Source organism: Rattus rattus, chromosome 9 (assembly GCF_011064425.1).
Source record: "Rattus rattus isolate New Zealand chromosome 9, Rrattus_CSIRO_v1, whole genome shotgun sequence".
In the NCBI taxonomy this organism is placed as follows: domain Eukaryota; kingdom Metazoa; phylum Chordata; class Mammalia; order Rodentia; family Muridae; genus Rattus; species Rattus rattus.
Window position 1 is genome coordinate 54,600,374 of NC_046162.1, and position 18,031 is coordinate 54,618,404.

General features: G+C 45.1%; 2 protein-coding genes and 1 pseudogene across 3 annotated transcripts; 1 reads left to right on the plus strand and 2 right to left on the minus strand.

The window, feature by feature from the left end:
- Positions 1-2,851: 2,851 nt before the first annotated feature.
- On the minus strand, positions 2,852-3,346 carry LOC116910078 (keratin-associated protein 4-1-like). The gene has a single exon (XM_032913894.1). The coding sequence runs from the start codon at positions 3,344-3,346 to the stop codon at positions 2,852-2,854; it is 495 nt and encodes a 164-aa protein (XP_032769785.1).
- A 6,147-nt stretch (positions 3,347-9,493) lies between these two features.
- LOC116909552 (keratin-associated protein 9-1-like) lies at positions 9,494-10,153 on the plus strand. Of its 2 annotated transcripts, none has more exons than XM_032913168.1 (2): positions 9,494-9,828; positions 9,913-10,153. In XM_032913168.1, the coding sequence occupies exons 1-2, from the start codon at positions 9,494-9,496 to the stop codon at positions 10,151-10,153; spliced, it is 576 nt and encodes a 191-aa protein (XP_032769059.1). The 2 variants fall into 2 exon arrangements, with proteins under 2 accessions (XP_032769059.1, XP_032769061.1); XM_032913170.1 differs by having other exon boundaries at positions 9,928-10,153.
- A 5,478-nt stretch (positions 10,154-15,631) lies between these two features.
- On the minus strand, positions 15,632-17,381 carry LOC116910320 (annotated as a pseudogene).
- Positions 17,382-18,031: the final 650 nt, after the last annotated feature.

Below are 18,031 nucleotides of genomic sequence, written 5' to 3' on the forward strand. Positions count from 1 at the left end.
TCTAAATAGCTTTCCATTGGCTGCCCTTTAGCTCTAAATGCCCGCGTGGCTGCCTACCACATTGCTAGCTCTCGCTTTTGATCCTCCATGATTTCTCTCATTGCCAGAAGAATAAGTCTTCCCATTCTAGAATATCTTAGCATTATACTGCTCTTCCCCTTAAGACAACTATTCTATTGACTTTATTTTGATCAAGTATCTGTTTTCCAGTAGATGTGGCTACAGACACAACAAGTAAAGCCAGCGAAGTAGCTTCAAAGGGCATTCTGTTTTGTTCCCCAGGATAGGATCAAATCCACCCGAGTTTGAAAGGATTTTGCTGGATCTAAAATTATCCCAAAAGCACACACTCAGAGCACAACTTTCAAACACAACCTAAGTCTTCCCTTCTTGCAACTTTTAAATTGTGTTTGATTATGTTTTATTTGTTTGTGTGCACGAGTGTCTATGTAGAGAGTGCACCTGTGTGCCATTGCATGTGTGTGGAGGTCAGAGGACAGCTTGAGGGAGTCCGTTCCCTTCTTCCTCCCTTCCACCATGTGGGTCCCAGTTTTGGCAGCAAGTACCTTTGCCCTTGGAGCCATCTTGCTGGCCCCTTTTGTGCAACTTTTTCCTTGCCTGCTATCTAAACTCTTCCTTCTAGTCCCTCCTGGAGTTATCCACACAGCCCACCTCTAGCTGAGAACATCCTTGCCTACTCATGACTCACTTAACCCAGTGTCATTACTGGAGTGAAGGTGACTGGAGAGTGGGAAGCAGTCCATTTGCTGCTGTATTTGTCCCAGGACTGCTGGTCTGTTGGCTCACTTTTCTCCTTTCATCATAAGAATGTGAACAATCCTTGGCTGCAGCCACTACCACCTCCTCCTCCTCCTCCTCCCCCCTCCTCCTCCTCCTTGTCCTCCTCCTCCTCCTTGTCCTCCTCCTCCTTGTCCTCCTCCTCCTCCTCCTTCTCCTTCCCTTCCTCTCCTTCTCCTTCTCCTCCTCTCCTCTCCTCCTCCTCCTCCTCCTCCTCCTCCTCCTCCTCGTCCTCCTCCTCCTCCTCCTCGTCCTCCTCCTCCTCCTCCTGTCCTCCTCCTCCTCCTCCTCTTCCTCCTCCTTCTCCTCCTTCTCTTCTTCCTTCTCCTTCCCTTCCTCTGCCTTCTCCTCCTCCTCTACTCCTCCTCCTCCTCCCCTTCCTCCTCCTCCCCTTCCTCCTCCTCCTGCTTTCTCTTTGTCTTTTGATCCTATGAGTTTGTGACTTGCATACTTCCCTCGCATTTACTAGCTTTTAACTCACTTTGTTTATAAACATTTTTAAATCCTTCCATATAACCCTTCTCCAGAACAGAAGTTTTCTCCAGTGCATCCCATCTGCTTGGGCTGTTCCTTCTATTCCTGAGCCCTTATTTCAAGAACTAAACCGTGAGCTCCTTGTAGGAAGCTACTGGTCTTCGGGTGTCTTATTCTCCTCAGAGTTCAGTGGCCCTGTGAGCCTGCCTATCATTTTATGAATTGAAAGGAAAATTATTGTTAATTAAAAAACATAGGTCATGTTATTTTGAAATATAGTCCTTTTTATAATGTGGATAATAGATTATATGTGAAAAATCAGTTTTCTTTTCTGTTTTTAATTGATATATAAAATCATATATATTTTTGAGGTACTGTATGAAGTTTTATACACGTATGCACTATACACTGTTTAAATCTGAGTTAATATATTTATACACCTTCAAATACTTATCATTTCCTGCTGGTGAAAACACCCAATATCCTTTGTTGTAAGTATTTTTGAAATTTAAAATATTAATCATCTATAGCCACTTTCCTATGCAATCAAACACTAGAACTATTTAATTTTTAAAGTTCTATTTATTTATTTAATGTATGTGGTGTTTTGCCTGTATGTTGGTCAGTATGCCACCTGCTTGCCTGGTACCTATGGAGGCCACAGGAGGGTGTTGGTTCTCCTGCTGTGAGCTGCCATGTGGGTGCTGGGAATTGAACTGGGGTCCTCCTAAGAGCAACCAGAGCTCTTAACCACTGAGCCATCTCTCCAGCCCTAGGACTCTTTTATCTCATTGTTTTATAGTGTGTTAACCAGACATTCTGCACCTGTCTCTCTATTCTCTTCAGCATCTCAGAGCTACGTTTCTACTCTCAGCTTCTATGAGATGATTTCTTTTAGATACCACCTTTGAGAGATATCATGTATATCTTCTTTCTGTATCTGGCTGATTTTACATCATAACATCTTCCAATGCTCTTCAATTCTACGTTGTCACAAATTATAAGACTCCACCCATTTTATGGGCAAACAGCATTCCATTGTGTATGAAGAGTTTTATTGACCACGCATCAGTTGATAGACACAGGCTAATTCTGCTTCCCCGCCATTGTGAATAATCCTGCAATAAATGTGGGACTATGCATACCTCTAACATAGTAGCAAAACCAGTTTCCTTCCTGGTCACAGCGACCCAAACAGCTTTTCACCTTGGAAGGAAGAGTACTAGAAAATAAACTCTCTTAAAATAAATGAAGAAAGATATACTCATATATATATATACTTCTGATATAAGGCAATATTTATTGAAGAAAGCTAACACAGAATGGTGAAGGCCGAGGGAAGGATGACAGTGAAGACTTGAGGGATGTGATCAGCTGCACCTAGCTGAGACAGCATGTAGAGGGGAGATCCTTGGGAAATATGAGCGGCATTTATTGTAGCACTCTTTTCTGCCAGTTTCTTATTGGTGTCATGACAACACAAATAGAAGCCATTTAATACATGGAAAAGTTAACATGGATGAGAAGGTTAGATCATTGTGATTATGGCTGCCTCAGGGTTGGTAGTTTGAAAGGAAATTCAGCAAGAGGGGCCACAGGAAGTTGTACGGCAGCAAGTGGTCTGGCAGCAGACTGGACGGCAACAGCTGGACACTCCGCAACTGGGGCGGCAGGTAGTCTGGCAACAGACTGGGCGGCAGCAGCTGGACACTCCACAGCTAGGGCGGCAGGTGGTCTGACAGCACACTGGGCGGCAGCAGCTGGACTGACAGCAGGTGGTCTGGCAGCAGACTGGGCGGCAGCAGCTGGACACTCCACAGCTAGGGCGGCAGGTGGTCTGACAGCACACTGGGCGGCAGCAGCTGGGGCGGCAAGTGGTCTGGCAACAGACTGGGCGGCAGCAGGTGGTCTGACAGCTGGGCCTGCAGCAGCTGGAGACACAGCAGCTGGGGCGGCAGCAGGTGGTCCTGCAGCAGGTAGTCTGGCAGCAGCTTGGCTGGCAACAGCTCTCCTGGCAGGGACTTTGATCACAGCCCTGCTCAGAGCAGACAGAGCCACAACAGGAGTTGACCATGATGTCAAAGGTAGAGTACTGAGTAGATTTCCAAGAGAGTGAGTTTCTCAAATATGTGAGTCTCTTTCTTCTCTGCTCTCTTTTATACCCTGATGCTGTTACCAGGGTAAGGGTCATTTCCTTGTTTTTGTTTCTCTTAATAGATAAACAGTTACTAAATTGGCTAATTATGGAAGACTCTATGTAAATGTTAGATGGAATGCATTCTTTTCTTTCTCAGGGTCAGGGTTTATCAAATTCAGTCTTTTCTCTTGAGTCACTTCTTTTGTTTCCTTATGTGTATCATTGAATTTCAAAGGTTCCTATTCTGACTCATCTGGCTGATAGTCATAAGATGACATAGCAAACTAAATCAAACATCTCAAGTGTCACCATGAAGCCTCATACTAGCCTGCAGTGGGTCTGTGCCTCTTGTATCTAAAGACACTTTGAAAAATAAACTGTTAAAGTACTAGAAGAAAGTTTGAACTAAGATTCTGTGGGGACAATGAATCTGTGACTTGGGCATGAGGACCATCCCATGTTGATATTTCTCAAGAAGGGAATTTGGAATGGCCACACATATAGGAGAGAAGACAGGGATACTCATGACTTTCCTCAATTTCTAGAGAATAGTTAGGGTAAATGATGTTCTCATACCTCAGTTTTTCTGAAGACAACGAATGTTGTGTTTTGGACAGTCATAAACAAGCTGGGCTATGAAGCAGGCTTCTCTACTGAACTTCAAACTTATAACTGTATTATTGTATTGTATTGTTTGTATTTTTATTGTATATTGTTTGTACTGTTATACTATATTATATAACAAATTTGCATCATTACAAAGGAGCTGCAGTAATAAAAATGAACCTTTTTGTGCACATTGTACTCAATTCCTTGGCTGTCTCAGGTTCCTACTTTCTCCATTCAGTTCTTAAGGTATTTTCTGGTGGTGCTGTCTAGCTTCATTGTGTTGGGGTAGAAGAAAAACTGCATATTATTTCTACTGTTGAGATCTTCATTGTAGTCTGGTAGCATATATAAATAGTCTAAATACATATGAAAGCTATGGAAATACAATTTGTTAGGCATGAAATGGGATAGACGGTAACCAGACATTGCATCTAAGCTGATAGTGATTCTATTCAAATGTTCTATATCTCCAGTCTTCATCTTGAAAGAATCATTCACAAAGAAAACTTTCTGACAGTCTGAGTCTAGGTTGGCGTTTTATCGTTCTTTCATGGGTTTATCATGGCTATTTTGAAACTAGGTCAAGCGCTTATAAAAACATTGAGGGTTAACCTTTCAGAGATGTAAAAACTGTATTGCCAGGAAGTCATTGTCACAGTTAAAGCTAGTCCCCATGTGTAGCCTTAGCATGTTGACCCGATCTGATTGAGCCAAATGCCATGATCATTTATTTCTTTGGAGGAAACCATCTTTCTCCATACAAAGGAAGGAAAGCGATACAGGAGACTATCTCTTCCACTTTTGGGGTAATAATTCTTTTCATTAAAATATGAATATTTATCTGTCATCTAGTTATCTCCTAGTTTGTCTTGGCTTCTACACACTTGCATGTAAATACATGAAAAAAATTAAGAGTTAATATTTCAATCTGCCTCCTATAATAAAAATGTTATATACCAGTTATTTTCTTTGTTCATGTAACAGCAACCCAAGCTTTTCTCCAAACACATTGATGGTCAGACATGCTTGATGACCACAAATATTTATGATATTAAGAGAGCAGGTATTTACTGGGACACACTCACTCTATCACGTATGATTGCTTAAAAAGTCCAAGGCATGCCTGGGATGTTGATATTATGAACTTAGTCAATAAATCACATGAAACTTGGTCATGTGAGAATGCCACAGTAATAGACATGGAATTTATCGCTTATGTGTTTTATAGTTTAAGTAGTTGCTTGCAAAAATTAATTCTTAGATCAAGTATAGTGGCATATTCCTATGTTAGCACTTAGGAAGCAGAGGCAGGAAAATCAGGAGTTCAAGGCCAGACTCAGCTAAATAAGTCTAGCCTAAGATACATGAGACCCCATCTCAAAGAACCAAAATGAAACAGTATAAAATAAAAGCATCACCAATGGTGTGACAGATAGAATGCTAGCTCAGTACACGCACAGGGGTAATGACAAAACCATGAAAATGGTGACTCACTGGCAACGTGGTAGTTCCCCAGGACTGATGGATAGCAACGATAGGAAACTGGGTGACAGCAAGCAGTCTAACAACACATGTTCTGCCAACATCAGAGGTGGCACAGAATTCTCAGCAGAGGCTTCGGCCATACATAGTCCTGGTCAAAGCAGTTGAAACAATATGAGGTGATCATGGTGTCCCGAGTGGAGACTCTGTGTAGCTCTCCAGGGACATAAGATTGACATAAGATTGTGGAGGTCAGCATCCCGCAGTCGAGTTAGCATCATTGAGTTTGTAATTGTCTTCCAACTATGACCTTCCCAGACATTCTGATCTTGACATGCTGTCTACACAATTATATTTGCCTTTTAAAGGGATGTTTGCATGATGTTCATTGAATAAGCTCTTCATTCAAGAAGTATGAGGCCCTTTTAAATTGCAGAAGCACCTTCATCCAATGCCTCTTGTACTTTTTTTGATGTGTCTCATTGTTGTACTAAGCAATTGTTCCTCTTCCTCCAACCATTGAACTCTCTGTTCATGGGTGAGACAGGGGAGCACAATCTCTTCAGTTTGGATGATATTTAAAGTAGATGTAATTATGGCTACATCAGGGCTGGAGAGATGACTCAGTGGTTAAGAACACTGACTGCTCTTCCAGAGGTCCTGAGTTCAATCCCCAGCAACCACATGGTGGCTCATAGCCATCTGTAGTGGGATCTGATGCCCTCTTCTGGTGTGTCTGATGAGAGAGACGGTGTACTCATATACATAAAATAAATGAATAAATCTTTAAAAAAAACTTTGAAAACATGGATACATCAGATACAAAAGTCGGACCTCAGTGTATAATAGCAAAACATATTGATATAAAAATCAGTATGGCAAAGTTGAAAATTATGAAGATATAAGACTGGTGGAAGATACATTGTTTCAAATTTAACGTTTAAAATAAAAGTATTCATTTTACTTCTTTTCCACATCAATTTTTCATCTGTCAGTCCTGTCACAAACTACAGTTACTGCAACTCTTAAAGCTAATAAACCTTAAATTCTCCTTTATTCTATGCTAGGAAACAGTTCATTAGAGATTCAATAGAGACGATTGCTGGCAATGAAAAACTTCTCCCCTCAGAAGCCCCACCTCCACATGAGTCACCAGGACCCAAAGCATGCTGCTCCTCTTACTGCCAGCCCAACTACTGCCACCCATCGGAGACAGCCTACATGGCCAGTGGCTTCAGCACACCTGCCCTCGATTCTGTTGCAGCTCTTCCTGGCTGTGCAGCCACTGCTCACCTTCCTGCTGACCGATGTCTTCAATAGTTGTGAACAACTCATGTTCCCATGGCAAACCTGCTCCCTAAGCTTTGCTTAGAATAGTATGCTATCATCCAAATGAGCTTCAACTTCTTTCTACAGTATCTGAAAGACCACTGAGAGGGGTGTTCAGCTTCACCCTGAATTTATTCCTTATTCTTCACTGGCCAGCCTAACACATTGGTCCAGCTAATCCAACAATGGCTATTTATGAACAGAAGGTCCAAGAATCCAGTATTTCTTTACTCCACGATGCTGGACATTTCCACTGGTCTTCAGTATATGCTAGAACCCTAAATAAGCAGTCTTTAATGCCAGTGAAGAAACGGACTTGCTAGCTAGCAAGAGTGAGAGCAAGCTGGCAGAGAGCAAGCTTTCCTCTTCTGTCCTTCATATAGGACAAGTGTGGTCTAGATTAAAGGTGGATATCCCCACCTCAAAAGATCTGTGTTAGAGGCTTATTTTTCCACCTCAAAGATCCATATTAGAAGTGGGTCTTTCTACTTCAAATTACTTAAGAAAATTCCACACAGTTGTGCCTTGGTCTTTAGTTAATTCCAGATTATCCAAGGTGACAACCAAGGATAGTCCTCACAAGTCCAGCCCTTGTCCATTTGATACACAATCATATCTCTTTTGGTTGTGCTTAATTTTCATATGAAAGCAATAAGAAGGTCATAATTGCCCCTAAATGTTACAACTATCCCATGTCAATCACAAATGCATTTTATATTTAACCAGGTCATTCGTGGTCCAAGAAGGTTTTTATTTTTTGTTTTATTCTGCAGTGGGTTGTATTAAATACAGACTCACAATGGATCTTGAGTTAAAACATGTGTCTATTGAGTTCTCAGCCTTAAATGGGATACCTGGCCCACCCCACCCCACACTCCACCCAGGCTCAGGAGCTTTGCAGAATAGGAGGTAGAAATAATATCAGTGTTGGACGATGAGGAAACATGCAGTAAAAGACAAGATCTACTGGACGAGACATGGCTGTCACACTCACGAATTCATAGGACCCATGATTACCTACAAAAAACTGGATCAGTCAATGATCCATCATGGCTGGGCAAAGTCTATGAGACCCAGCCCCTCCCTGAAGAGCTCTCCACAGGTAATGGTTGGTGAGAGACATAGTGGTGTGGCCACTGTTAAGTTGCCCTTGCAATTAGTCCCACCCCCGCACATACAAGCATACTTAATGAGATGTAGTATCCCATAAAACAGACATAGAAGTAGAAGGGGAAACATTGAGAAGAGTAAAGGGGGTTAGTGAGAGTGGAGAGGGATAAAGAGAAAATGAATATCACCGAAGTAACCTCAGAGATGTATGAAATTGTGAAAGAACTTAAGAATGAAGATAAGGAAGCTATCCCATCAGGCCTTGCACTGTGACCTTTGGATGACTGTGAATGGGTCTGGGCTGCAATGAGAGCAACAAAAGCTCTGAACCGTTGGGGGTACTTGGTCAGTTCCTTGTCTGGGCAGACGGTGATGCATTGTCTTTACATTCTCAATAGTGTACAGGAATACACCTCACTTCTAAGCTGTCTAGACTTCTTGACACTGGGAAAATCATTATTGCAAGGCAAATCAGAAGAATTTGTGATGGTTGTACTAATCTGGCTGCAAGCAACCACAAAACGGTGTTTGTCCGAACACTCGTCTAAGTCGGAAATTGTAAGGGACAAAAATATTAAAGTTGTGAAAAATCAGTTAAGTCAGTTATGGAGAGAGGTAAGCCATTGTATATCAGTTCGAGTACATACTGGTAGTAGAACAAAAGTCATGGATATTTATTTATTATAATTGCATCCGCAGGTATCATCTTCTAGTGAGTAGTCCGTTATTCGAAACATCGCTGGCTTCTATATTTCTCAAAGTTGGTCTCTGCTGGGAACTGTGGATTATGGAAGGAATCAAACCATCTTATTTTTGTTTTAAAAGCCACACAATAAAATTGCAAATGAAATCCTAATGATCTACTTCACACTGAAACAGAACAATATCCCAAAAGAGGCTCTCTGGCTTCAGAGGCAAACATACACTCTGAAGACCATTTTCTGCATGCACACCTTATGTGGTCATTTAGTGGCACTGTTTAGGAACTATTGGATCTTAATGCAATCTTACACAGGAATATCATTTATAGTATGCAAACCTGAGACAGGATTATTGCTAGGAACAGTCAAGACAAATTATCCATTTTCATTGTGTTTATAAACAACAACAACAACAACAACAAAACACTGAAATGTGTGCAGCTAATTTCTTCTGTGGCAAACACTGAAAGTTTAAAACATCAAAGTAAACAATTAATATTAAAATTTTGTCCACACTCTAAAAAAGACACAAAACAAACAAACAAACAAACAAAAAACCATTAATGTTCAAGCTGATGTAGTAAGGAGGAGTTGGCTTCTCATTTCAGGAAAAGATTTTAATTATTTACCAATTAGGAAAGTAAACATATGTTACTAAGGGAAAATTCAAAATGCTTAAGCAATATCTTCCTTGAAGTGGGAAAATTATCGTAAACAATGACACACACAAGTTCTGTTCATTGGCCCAAACTTTGGGGCATCATATATAAAAGGCTCAATAACAAAGAAAAAAAAACAGATTTTTAGGAAACTCACCTCCTGAATAGAAATTCCTCCCTCCACATTTTGCACCATGACCAACTCCTGTTGCTCCCCTTGCTGCCAGCCCACCTGCTGCAGAACCACCTGCTGCAGGACCACCTGCTGGAGACCAAGCTGTGTGACCAGCTGCTGCCAGCCCTGCTGCCAGCCCAGCTGCTGTGGCTCTAGCTGCTGCCAGCCTTGCTGTCAAACCACCTGCTGCAGGACTTGCTTCCAACCAAGCTGTGTGAGCAGCTGCTGCAGCACACCCTGCTGCCAGCCTTGCTGCTGTGTGTCCAGCTGCTGCCAGCCCTGCTGCCAGCCCAGCTGCTGTCAGTCCAGCTGCTGCCAGCCCAGGTGCTGTCAGTCCAGCTGCTGCCAGCCCAGGTGCTGTATCTCCAGCTGCTGCCAGCCCTGCTGCCAGTCCAGCTGCTGCCAGCCCTGCTGCCAGCCCAGCTGCTGTCAATCCAGCTGCTGCCAGCCCAGGTGCTGTATCTCCAGCTGCTGCCAGCCCTGCTGCCAGTCCAGCTGCTGTCAGTCCAGCTGCTGCAAGCCCTGCTGCAAGCCCTTCTGCCTCAACCTGTGCTGCCAGCCAGCCTGCTCTGGACCTGTGACCTGCACCAGGACTTGCTACCAGCCCACAAGTGTCTGTGTGCCTGGCTGCCTGTCCCAAGGCTGTGGGTCCAGCTGCTGTGAGCCATGCAGTTGTTGATCAAATTACCACAGACCCACTATCTGCATAACCTAGCTTTCTACTATCAAACCTACCTGATGGACACAATAAACCAAATTCAGTGTTATTCCTTTTAAAATGATCATTACACTGTCTAACCATCAGTCATCTAGCTAACAGATTAGTGTGTTTGGTTATAAGAACAGCTTTATCTAGTGCTTTTCTCCATGTTCCTCTGGTTCTTAGTCAAAGCTATCTGTTATTGACCTAGATGCACAGCCTTAGCCTTGGAAAAATCACTTATTTCATTTTCTATTTACAGAAGCTTTATAAAATCAAAAGAAAGAAAGCACTCATATCTTTCCAGTATTAGTCACCCTTTCGTTTCCATGTGTTTAGAATTAACATGACTCATCACGTGACTCGCTTGTAAAATCAGCATTATCTAGGGCTTACTAATAAAGTTATCTTTACTCAATTGTCTTTTGAATTGTGTTGTGTTTCTGTGTGCTGCTTGTCATATTATGCTGCATCTGAGCCACTTGGGCAGAGACAACACATGGGATGTACCTCAAGATAGAACGTGTCATCCAGAGAGCTGGACTTCCTGGCTGTAGGTCTGCAGTGATAGTGGGCATGGCTTAATGGAACACAGTCCTGGCACTGAGCACTGGGAACCTGTGCATCTCACAATCCTCTCTGTCATGATTCCTTTTCTCATATATATATACATATATATATATATATATATATATGTGTGTGTGTGTATGTGTATGTGTGTGTGTATACATATATGTGTGTATGTATGTGTGTGTATATATATGTATATATATATAATTTTTTATTGGTTCTTCATGAATTTCACATTATGTAATCCAATCCCACTCATCTCCTTGTGCCCTTGTGCCCTTGTGCCCTTGCACCCTCCCTCCACCGTTGCAACCTCCCCCATTAAAAAAAACATAGCGGAAGCTATAGACACAGTGACACAGTGTGTCCCACAGTCTACTCTTTTGCCCACACTTTGCTTGCAAATGTCCATTGCAATGAGTTGTTGGTCTGGCTCAAGGCCTCTGGCTCGTGCTACACTATCAATATTGGACCTTCACTGAGGCGACTCTCCTTAGATATCCTATTGTTGCCCGGTGTGATGGAGATCCTGTAGCTTTGGATCTGTAGGACTGGCCAACTTCAAGTGTTCCAGCAGTTCATCGAGGGGGTAGATGTTGGGGTGGGCCAACTCAAAGCCCTGGATCTGTATCTGAGAGGTTCAGCCACCAGCTCTCCCACGCCCACCTCACTGGGTGAGCTCTCCATCTAGCTGATTCAACACTGCAGCCAGCAAGGCACAGAGTCAGCTCTCCCACTCTCATGCCCTCTGGGCTGGCTCATCCAAAGCCATGCCACCAGGGCCAGTTTTACTTGCTACCCAGGTGAGGAACAGAGCATGCTCTCCAGAGTACTGCACCCAATGTGGGACAGGGCCAGTTCTCCCATTCTCATGACTCTGGGGCCAGTTCTCTGGCCTGCATTGGTGGTGAGGGATGAAGAGGGGGAGGAAGCATCTCTCTTTTCTCTACACCACTCCAGGGCAGACAAGTTGTGGGGCCAGCTCTCTATGTTCCTGCCCCCAGGGCCAGCTCACTTGCACCACCACTGTAAGTTTCAGCTCTCCTGTGCAGTCCAGATAAGTTGCAGGGCCTGCTCTCCTGGGTGCTATAGCAGATAAGGGACTGGGAGAACTCTCCTGCTCTCATGACCACTGGGCCAGCTCTCCCATCTGCGACAGATGGTGAAGGGGGAAGGTTGGAGGGCATTTCTTCCTCACCCATGCCATTACACAGAAGACAAGAGGCAGGACCCGCTCTCCTACACCCATGGGACTGGCTCACCCATAAACCCCACAACCAGAGGCAGCTCTACTGTGCTATCCAAGTGAGGTACAGACCTGGCTTTCCCTAGTGATGCAGCAGGTGAAGGGTAGGGCCAACTGTCCAGCTCTGATGACCTGAGGGACAGCTCTTCTGCCTGCCACAGGTGGCAAGGGGCAAGGAGGGGAGGAGGGTATCTCTGTCTCACCCATGCACAGGATATGAGTGTCAGGGCTAGTTCCCCCACACTCCTACCCTCAGAGCTGCCCCACTGGCAACTCTTGCAACCAGCGGCCAGTTCTACTGGAGCTCCTGGGCAATGTGAGGGGCTGCTCTCCCGAGTACTGCAAGTGGTGGGGGGTCAGCTCTCCTGCCTTCACAACCTCTCCCATGATGCCCAGGCAAGAGTTTGGGCCAGGTTCTACACAGCTCTCAGACATCAACATGGCCCCTGGTACTGGTGACAGCCCAGACCAAGGATATCTGCCTGAATTTTGGTGATAGCCCTCAGAGTAAATACAGGCCAGGACCTGATCACAGTCATAGGTGGCATCATAGGCTACTCACATCGGGCTGTTCCTCACTGCCCTCAAGTCTCCGGTTCTGCCTCTCTTCATTGTGGGCACATCCTTCTGCTTCTCTTTCTCTTCCATTTCTCCACAACTTACTTGCTCCTCTTAGTAGTGTCTGGGATCTCTGGGTATCTAGGGCCATCTCAGGCGTGGTCCCAGGAGTGCTATGCCCCACTCATGCAGTGTGACACTGGACAGAAGTCATCTCAGGCATAGTCTGTCCACTCAGGCCTGCATGACAAGACTGATGGGTATCTCAGGCTAGCTCCCTATCTGGGTCCCCTGGGGCAGGACTTAGTGGTTGTCCCAGCCTCCCTCCAGGCCTGGGCCCAATTACCTTTGCTTAACAAAAACCTCCCTCAGTTTACCCCAACACCTTAGTAACCAGTAACCATTGAGCAAAAGAGCTAGTTTTAGAAGCCTAGAAGGCCCTGTTAACCATTTATTCCCTTGACTAAAAAAGCCATTGGTGATGACTTCTAAGTATTTTTCAACAACAGTGTCCTTGCTACTGTCCCGGGCTTTTAAAAACTTTTTTTCACAGTGTGTGTGTGTAGCGGGGAGGGATGGATCAGAGGACCAACTATGAGAGTCGTTTTTCTCCTTCCACCTTGTGTTTCCTGGGGTTCAAACTCAGGCTTGGAGTAGGCACCTTTTCCTGCTGAGCCAACTCAGGATTCTGATGTGAGAAGATCATCTAGAAATTGTTGATCTCTTAGAAATTGCGTAATGTTTGCCCCCATTCTCACGGTTGCCAGTACAAATGGCCACCCGGGGGAAAAGTTAATTTGTGATAACACTAGTGAGAAAAAAAGTAAATTTTTTAATATTCTGAATGAAAGGGGTCAATAATCTATGCGTTTCCAGAGACTGTTCTGTAAGCTGAGATAGAAAGTGCTTCAAGTAGTCTCTATTGCACATAATCTACAAAAATATTGCCCAGGTGGACTAAAGACTTAAAAAACCTTGAAACTCAACCAAGTGGTGATGGCACCTGCCTTTAATTCCAGCATTCAGGAGGAAGAGGAAGGTAGATCTCTGAGTTCAAAACCAGCCTGGTCTACAGAGCCAGGAGGCAGGACAGCCAGGGCTACACCCTGTCTCAGAAAACAAATCACCCACAAATCTCTTATAAAAATATAGACAAACATCTCTTAGATCTTGAAGAAACACTTTTTTTCTCCATCTTTATTAAATTGGATATTTCTTATTTATGTTTCAATTGTTATTGCCTTTCCTGGTTTCCAAGCAAACATCCCCCTAACCCCTTCCCCTCCCTTCCTATATGGGTGTTCCCCTCCCCATCCTCCTCCCATTAGCGCCCTCCCCCCAACAATCACGTTCACTAGGGGTTCAGTCTTAGCAGGACCAAGGGCTTCCCCTTCCACTGGTGCTCTTACTAGGATATTCATTGCTACCTATGGGGTGGGATCCCAGGGTCAGTCCACGAATAGTCTTTGGGTAGTGGCTTAGTCCCTGGAAGCTCTGGTTGCTTGGCATTGTTGCTCATATGGGGTCTCAAGCCCCTTCAAGCTCTTCCAGTCCTTTCTCTGATTCCTTCAACGGGGGTCCCGTTCTCAGTTCAGTGGTTTGCTGCTGGCATTCGCCTATGTATTTGCTGTATTCTGGCTGTGTCTCTCAGGAGAGATCTACATCCGGTTCCTGTTGGCCTGCACTTCTTTGCTTCATCCAGCTTATCTAGTTTAGTGGCTGTATATGTATGGGCCACATGTGGGGCAGGCTCTGAATGGGTGTTCCTTCAGCCTCTGGAAGAAACACTTTTTATTTTCTTTTTTTGGAGCTGGGGACTGAACCTAGGGCCTTGTGCTTGTTAGGCAAGCGCTCTACCACTGAGCTAAATTCCCAACCCCGGAAGAAACACTTTTTAATTAATTAATTTACACTGTTTTCCCTCCCTCCTTCACCCCCAGTCCTTCTGCCCCCACCTTACCCCCCCCACATCTGCTCCTCCTTTCCTTCTCTTCAGAAAAGGGGAGCCAGCCTTGTCCTCTCAACTTGCAGTAAGACAAGGTGCATCTTCTCCTGTTGCAGTTAGACAAGGCAACTAAGTAGGGAGAAAGGATCCCAAAGGCAGGCAACAGGGTCAGAGACAGTCCCTGCTTCCACTGTTAGGAGTCCCACATGAAGACCGAGCTACACAACTGTTACATTGTGCAGAGGGATTAGGTCAGTCCCGTGCAGGCTCCCTGGTTGATGGGTCAGTCTCTGTGAGCCCCTGTGGACCCAGGTTAGTTGATTCTGTGGGTTTTCTTATGGTGTTCTTCACCCCTCTGGCTCCTACAATGAGGGAGGACAAGATTTCATCTCCAGGAAAAGCAGTCAATTTGACCGCTAACATGTAGATCCTATAATCACCTGAGACAAAAACAGAAAACTGAAAACACACGTTATAAATTATGTGGTATTTAAGAAACACAGAAATAAATATATATGACAAAAATATAAAGAAATGATCTGCGTAGACTGGGAAAGCACAAATATGAAGACTAAAGTGAGAAGACCTCTTGTATCCATTTTAACAGATCCACATTTTCATGACTCACCTAACCCATGGAGGCTTCTCTCTCTTCCTCTACCTTCTTCTCATGGTTCTCCTCTGACACCAAACCCAGGAAACCTAAACCCCACCTATATCTCATCTGCCCAGCTATTGGCTGTTGGCATCTTTATTTACCAATCAGAAATACCTTGGGGGCAGGGTCTCTTGGGTTAACCTGCAGACTCCAGGTCTTGGGGACCGCATTTAGTATTGCAATAGACAGCAAGACCAAACCTCAATAGGCCAAGCCCTCCCTGCCCCTCCGCCCAGGCCTCAGGCTCCCCCCATGCTGTTCCTAATAAGCACGATGAGGCTGAGTTGTTGTGTAGTTGGTACCCACCATCAGAGCAAACACGGGCCACAGGATCTCATCTTCACTGTATGTGTCTGTTCTTCCTTCCTTCCCAATCACCCCAGCCAGGTGAAGACACAGAACACGGCACAGTTTGCTTGAGTCCTCGTTCTTTGGCACTACTGAGCAACTTTAGACAGTTCTCAACACATAATGTTCAATTCATGTAGTCAGCCCTCTATCTGTGGCTTTACCACCAATATATTCCATCCATTCAAGACTATTTTTGAAGTTGTCCTGTTGCTCAACCTTGGAATCTGTCACTTGGTAGCCAAGCATCCGTTGATAATCCTCCAAAGCCATCCCTTCTTTGAAAGTTGGGTAGAAAGGGATGGAGTAGGGACACTGCTTGTGGAGATGAGCAGGAATAAGGTCTCCCACTTTGGGGTGGAGCATTCAGATACCAGATGCCACCACTGCAATGCAGAAGGCTACTTCTGGGTGAGAGGCCACTTCCCCCTCCCCATTGTTTCACTAATTTCTCTGCCAGTTTGTACTGGACAAAGTCCAGCCCCTGAGGGTGAAGAGTGACAGACACAGAATGCCCACCAGATTGGATAGGCTTTCCAGAGAGCAGGCTGTGGAGCTTGTCGAAAGACCTCCTTGAGCTTTGAACCTGTGCTCAAGGAGGTTCATTGGGATGGTGGCTGCCTTCTGCAAGTCCATCTTTATCCTTTTGATCTGACTGTCCTTGCTGCTGGTCAGGTCCTCAAAGGTCAACTCACATTTGGCAGAAGCATCCTGAATTGCAGGTAGGTACCACTGCATCGTACTATCTTGTACCTTCACCTGCAGGTCTTCATTCTGCGTCCCTGCTGGGTTTGGGCCCCTCCCACTCCCCCTCCCCCTTTCTTCTCCTCCTCCTCGTCCTCGTCCTCGTCCTCGTCCTCGTCCTCCTCCCCCCCCCCTCCTCTTCCTACAAGACTCTGGTGATCTCCTGCTCCAAACTGGAGAGGAGGTCCCGAATTTCCTGCAGGGCTCCCTCAGCCTCAGCTTGGTTCTCTGCTGTGGGATAGCCACTGTCGAAGGTGGTGGGAAGGATTCTGGAGACGAAGCCACACAGCTGGTTGCCCCTGGTCTGGAAGGCAGCCAGGTCCGCTTTCAGTAGGTCTTTGTGTGGCTGCCTGGAGGCATCCAGCTGCCGGTTGAGCTGCAGGACCTCCTCCTGCAGGGTGTACAGGCTGCACAGACGGACCTGGCCTTCCTCCTTCCAAAGTTGCTCCTGCTCTGCCTGCTTCTCACGCTGCTGCTGTTCTGGTTCTCTTTAGGGTGAGAACCTTGGCATCTGTGGCCATGCTCAGCTTTCAGCTTCTCCTGATGGCCCAGGGCTTCTCTGGTACTCTACTCCATCACTTCCTGTAAATCCCAGAACTCCTTCTGCAGCTTCCGCTTCTTCAGCTCGTCAAACCTCTTTAGCCGTTCGGATGCCATCTCTGAGAGGGCTCACACCTTCCTCTCTTGCTTCTCTGGCCACTGCCTCAGGCCCTCTGTTGCTCTCCTGCACCCAACTCGTACATTCGGATGCAACCTTCCACTTTGATGGCCCGAGAGGACTGAAATGCCATAGGTTCTGTGAACGGGGACTCATGTGTGCTCTGGGTTCCATTTGCTGTTGAGAGTGAGGGGCTCTGTTGGGTACTTCTGCCAGGAGACTTAAGTAGTAATGATTGGTAGAAGCCTGAAACAGATCCAGAGGACAGTGAATTGTCAGAGGAAGGAGCCTACTCTAGCGTGTGGCGTGAGGTGTTGGGTGGGATGTGATCTACCACCCATCCGGAGTAAGAAGATAGTTTGGGAAGAGACCTGCCTTCTTCTCGTAGCTCATCATCCCCTTGCGGTTGTCGTGCAGGTGGCCTGTGCTAGAATTGCAGAGCGCCCTCAGGGTTTCCCAGCAACAACCATCCGATGGCATTGACCTGTGAACAAACAACTGTACTGAATACATTATTCTATGAAAAACCCAGTGGGATAATTACATAAATCACATTTATATTTTACAAGATGCGGCTGAGGTCAACTCAGTGGTAGGAAAAAAAATGCCTTTTTACTTTTTAAATTGTTGTATCATTAATAACCCACGAAGCCTAATTATAGCTTATTGTATACACATGCGTTTGGATGGATCATGGGCAATCTCTCAGTGGCCATACATTCAGAACACAATGATCCCCCTACACACACACACACCAGTGGCTATCAACTGCCAGTAGTTCGTCAGGAAGAGATGGGATTCAGGAAGGCCCTCCGCATTTGTGGTGGAATTTGGCTGTTTTGATGGTGTGCAGGTCACGTGCAGGGAGTCACAGCTGGTGTGAGTTCGTGATGTTTAAAGCCACATTGAGTTCAGAAGTTTGCATTTCACGGGCCTCCTCCCCATCCTCCACCTTGTTTCTCCCTCCTTCCCTGTATGTTCCTTAAACTTTGGTGATGGGGTGGGGGTGTTACAAATAAGCTCTGGAGATCAATATTGTAACTTTCAAAAAAAATGAAAAACCATCTACTAATGTGGCACAAACACACAATGTACAGTTCAGAAATTTCACTCCAAGAATATATGAAAAA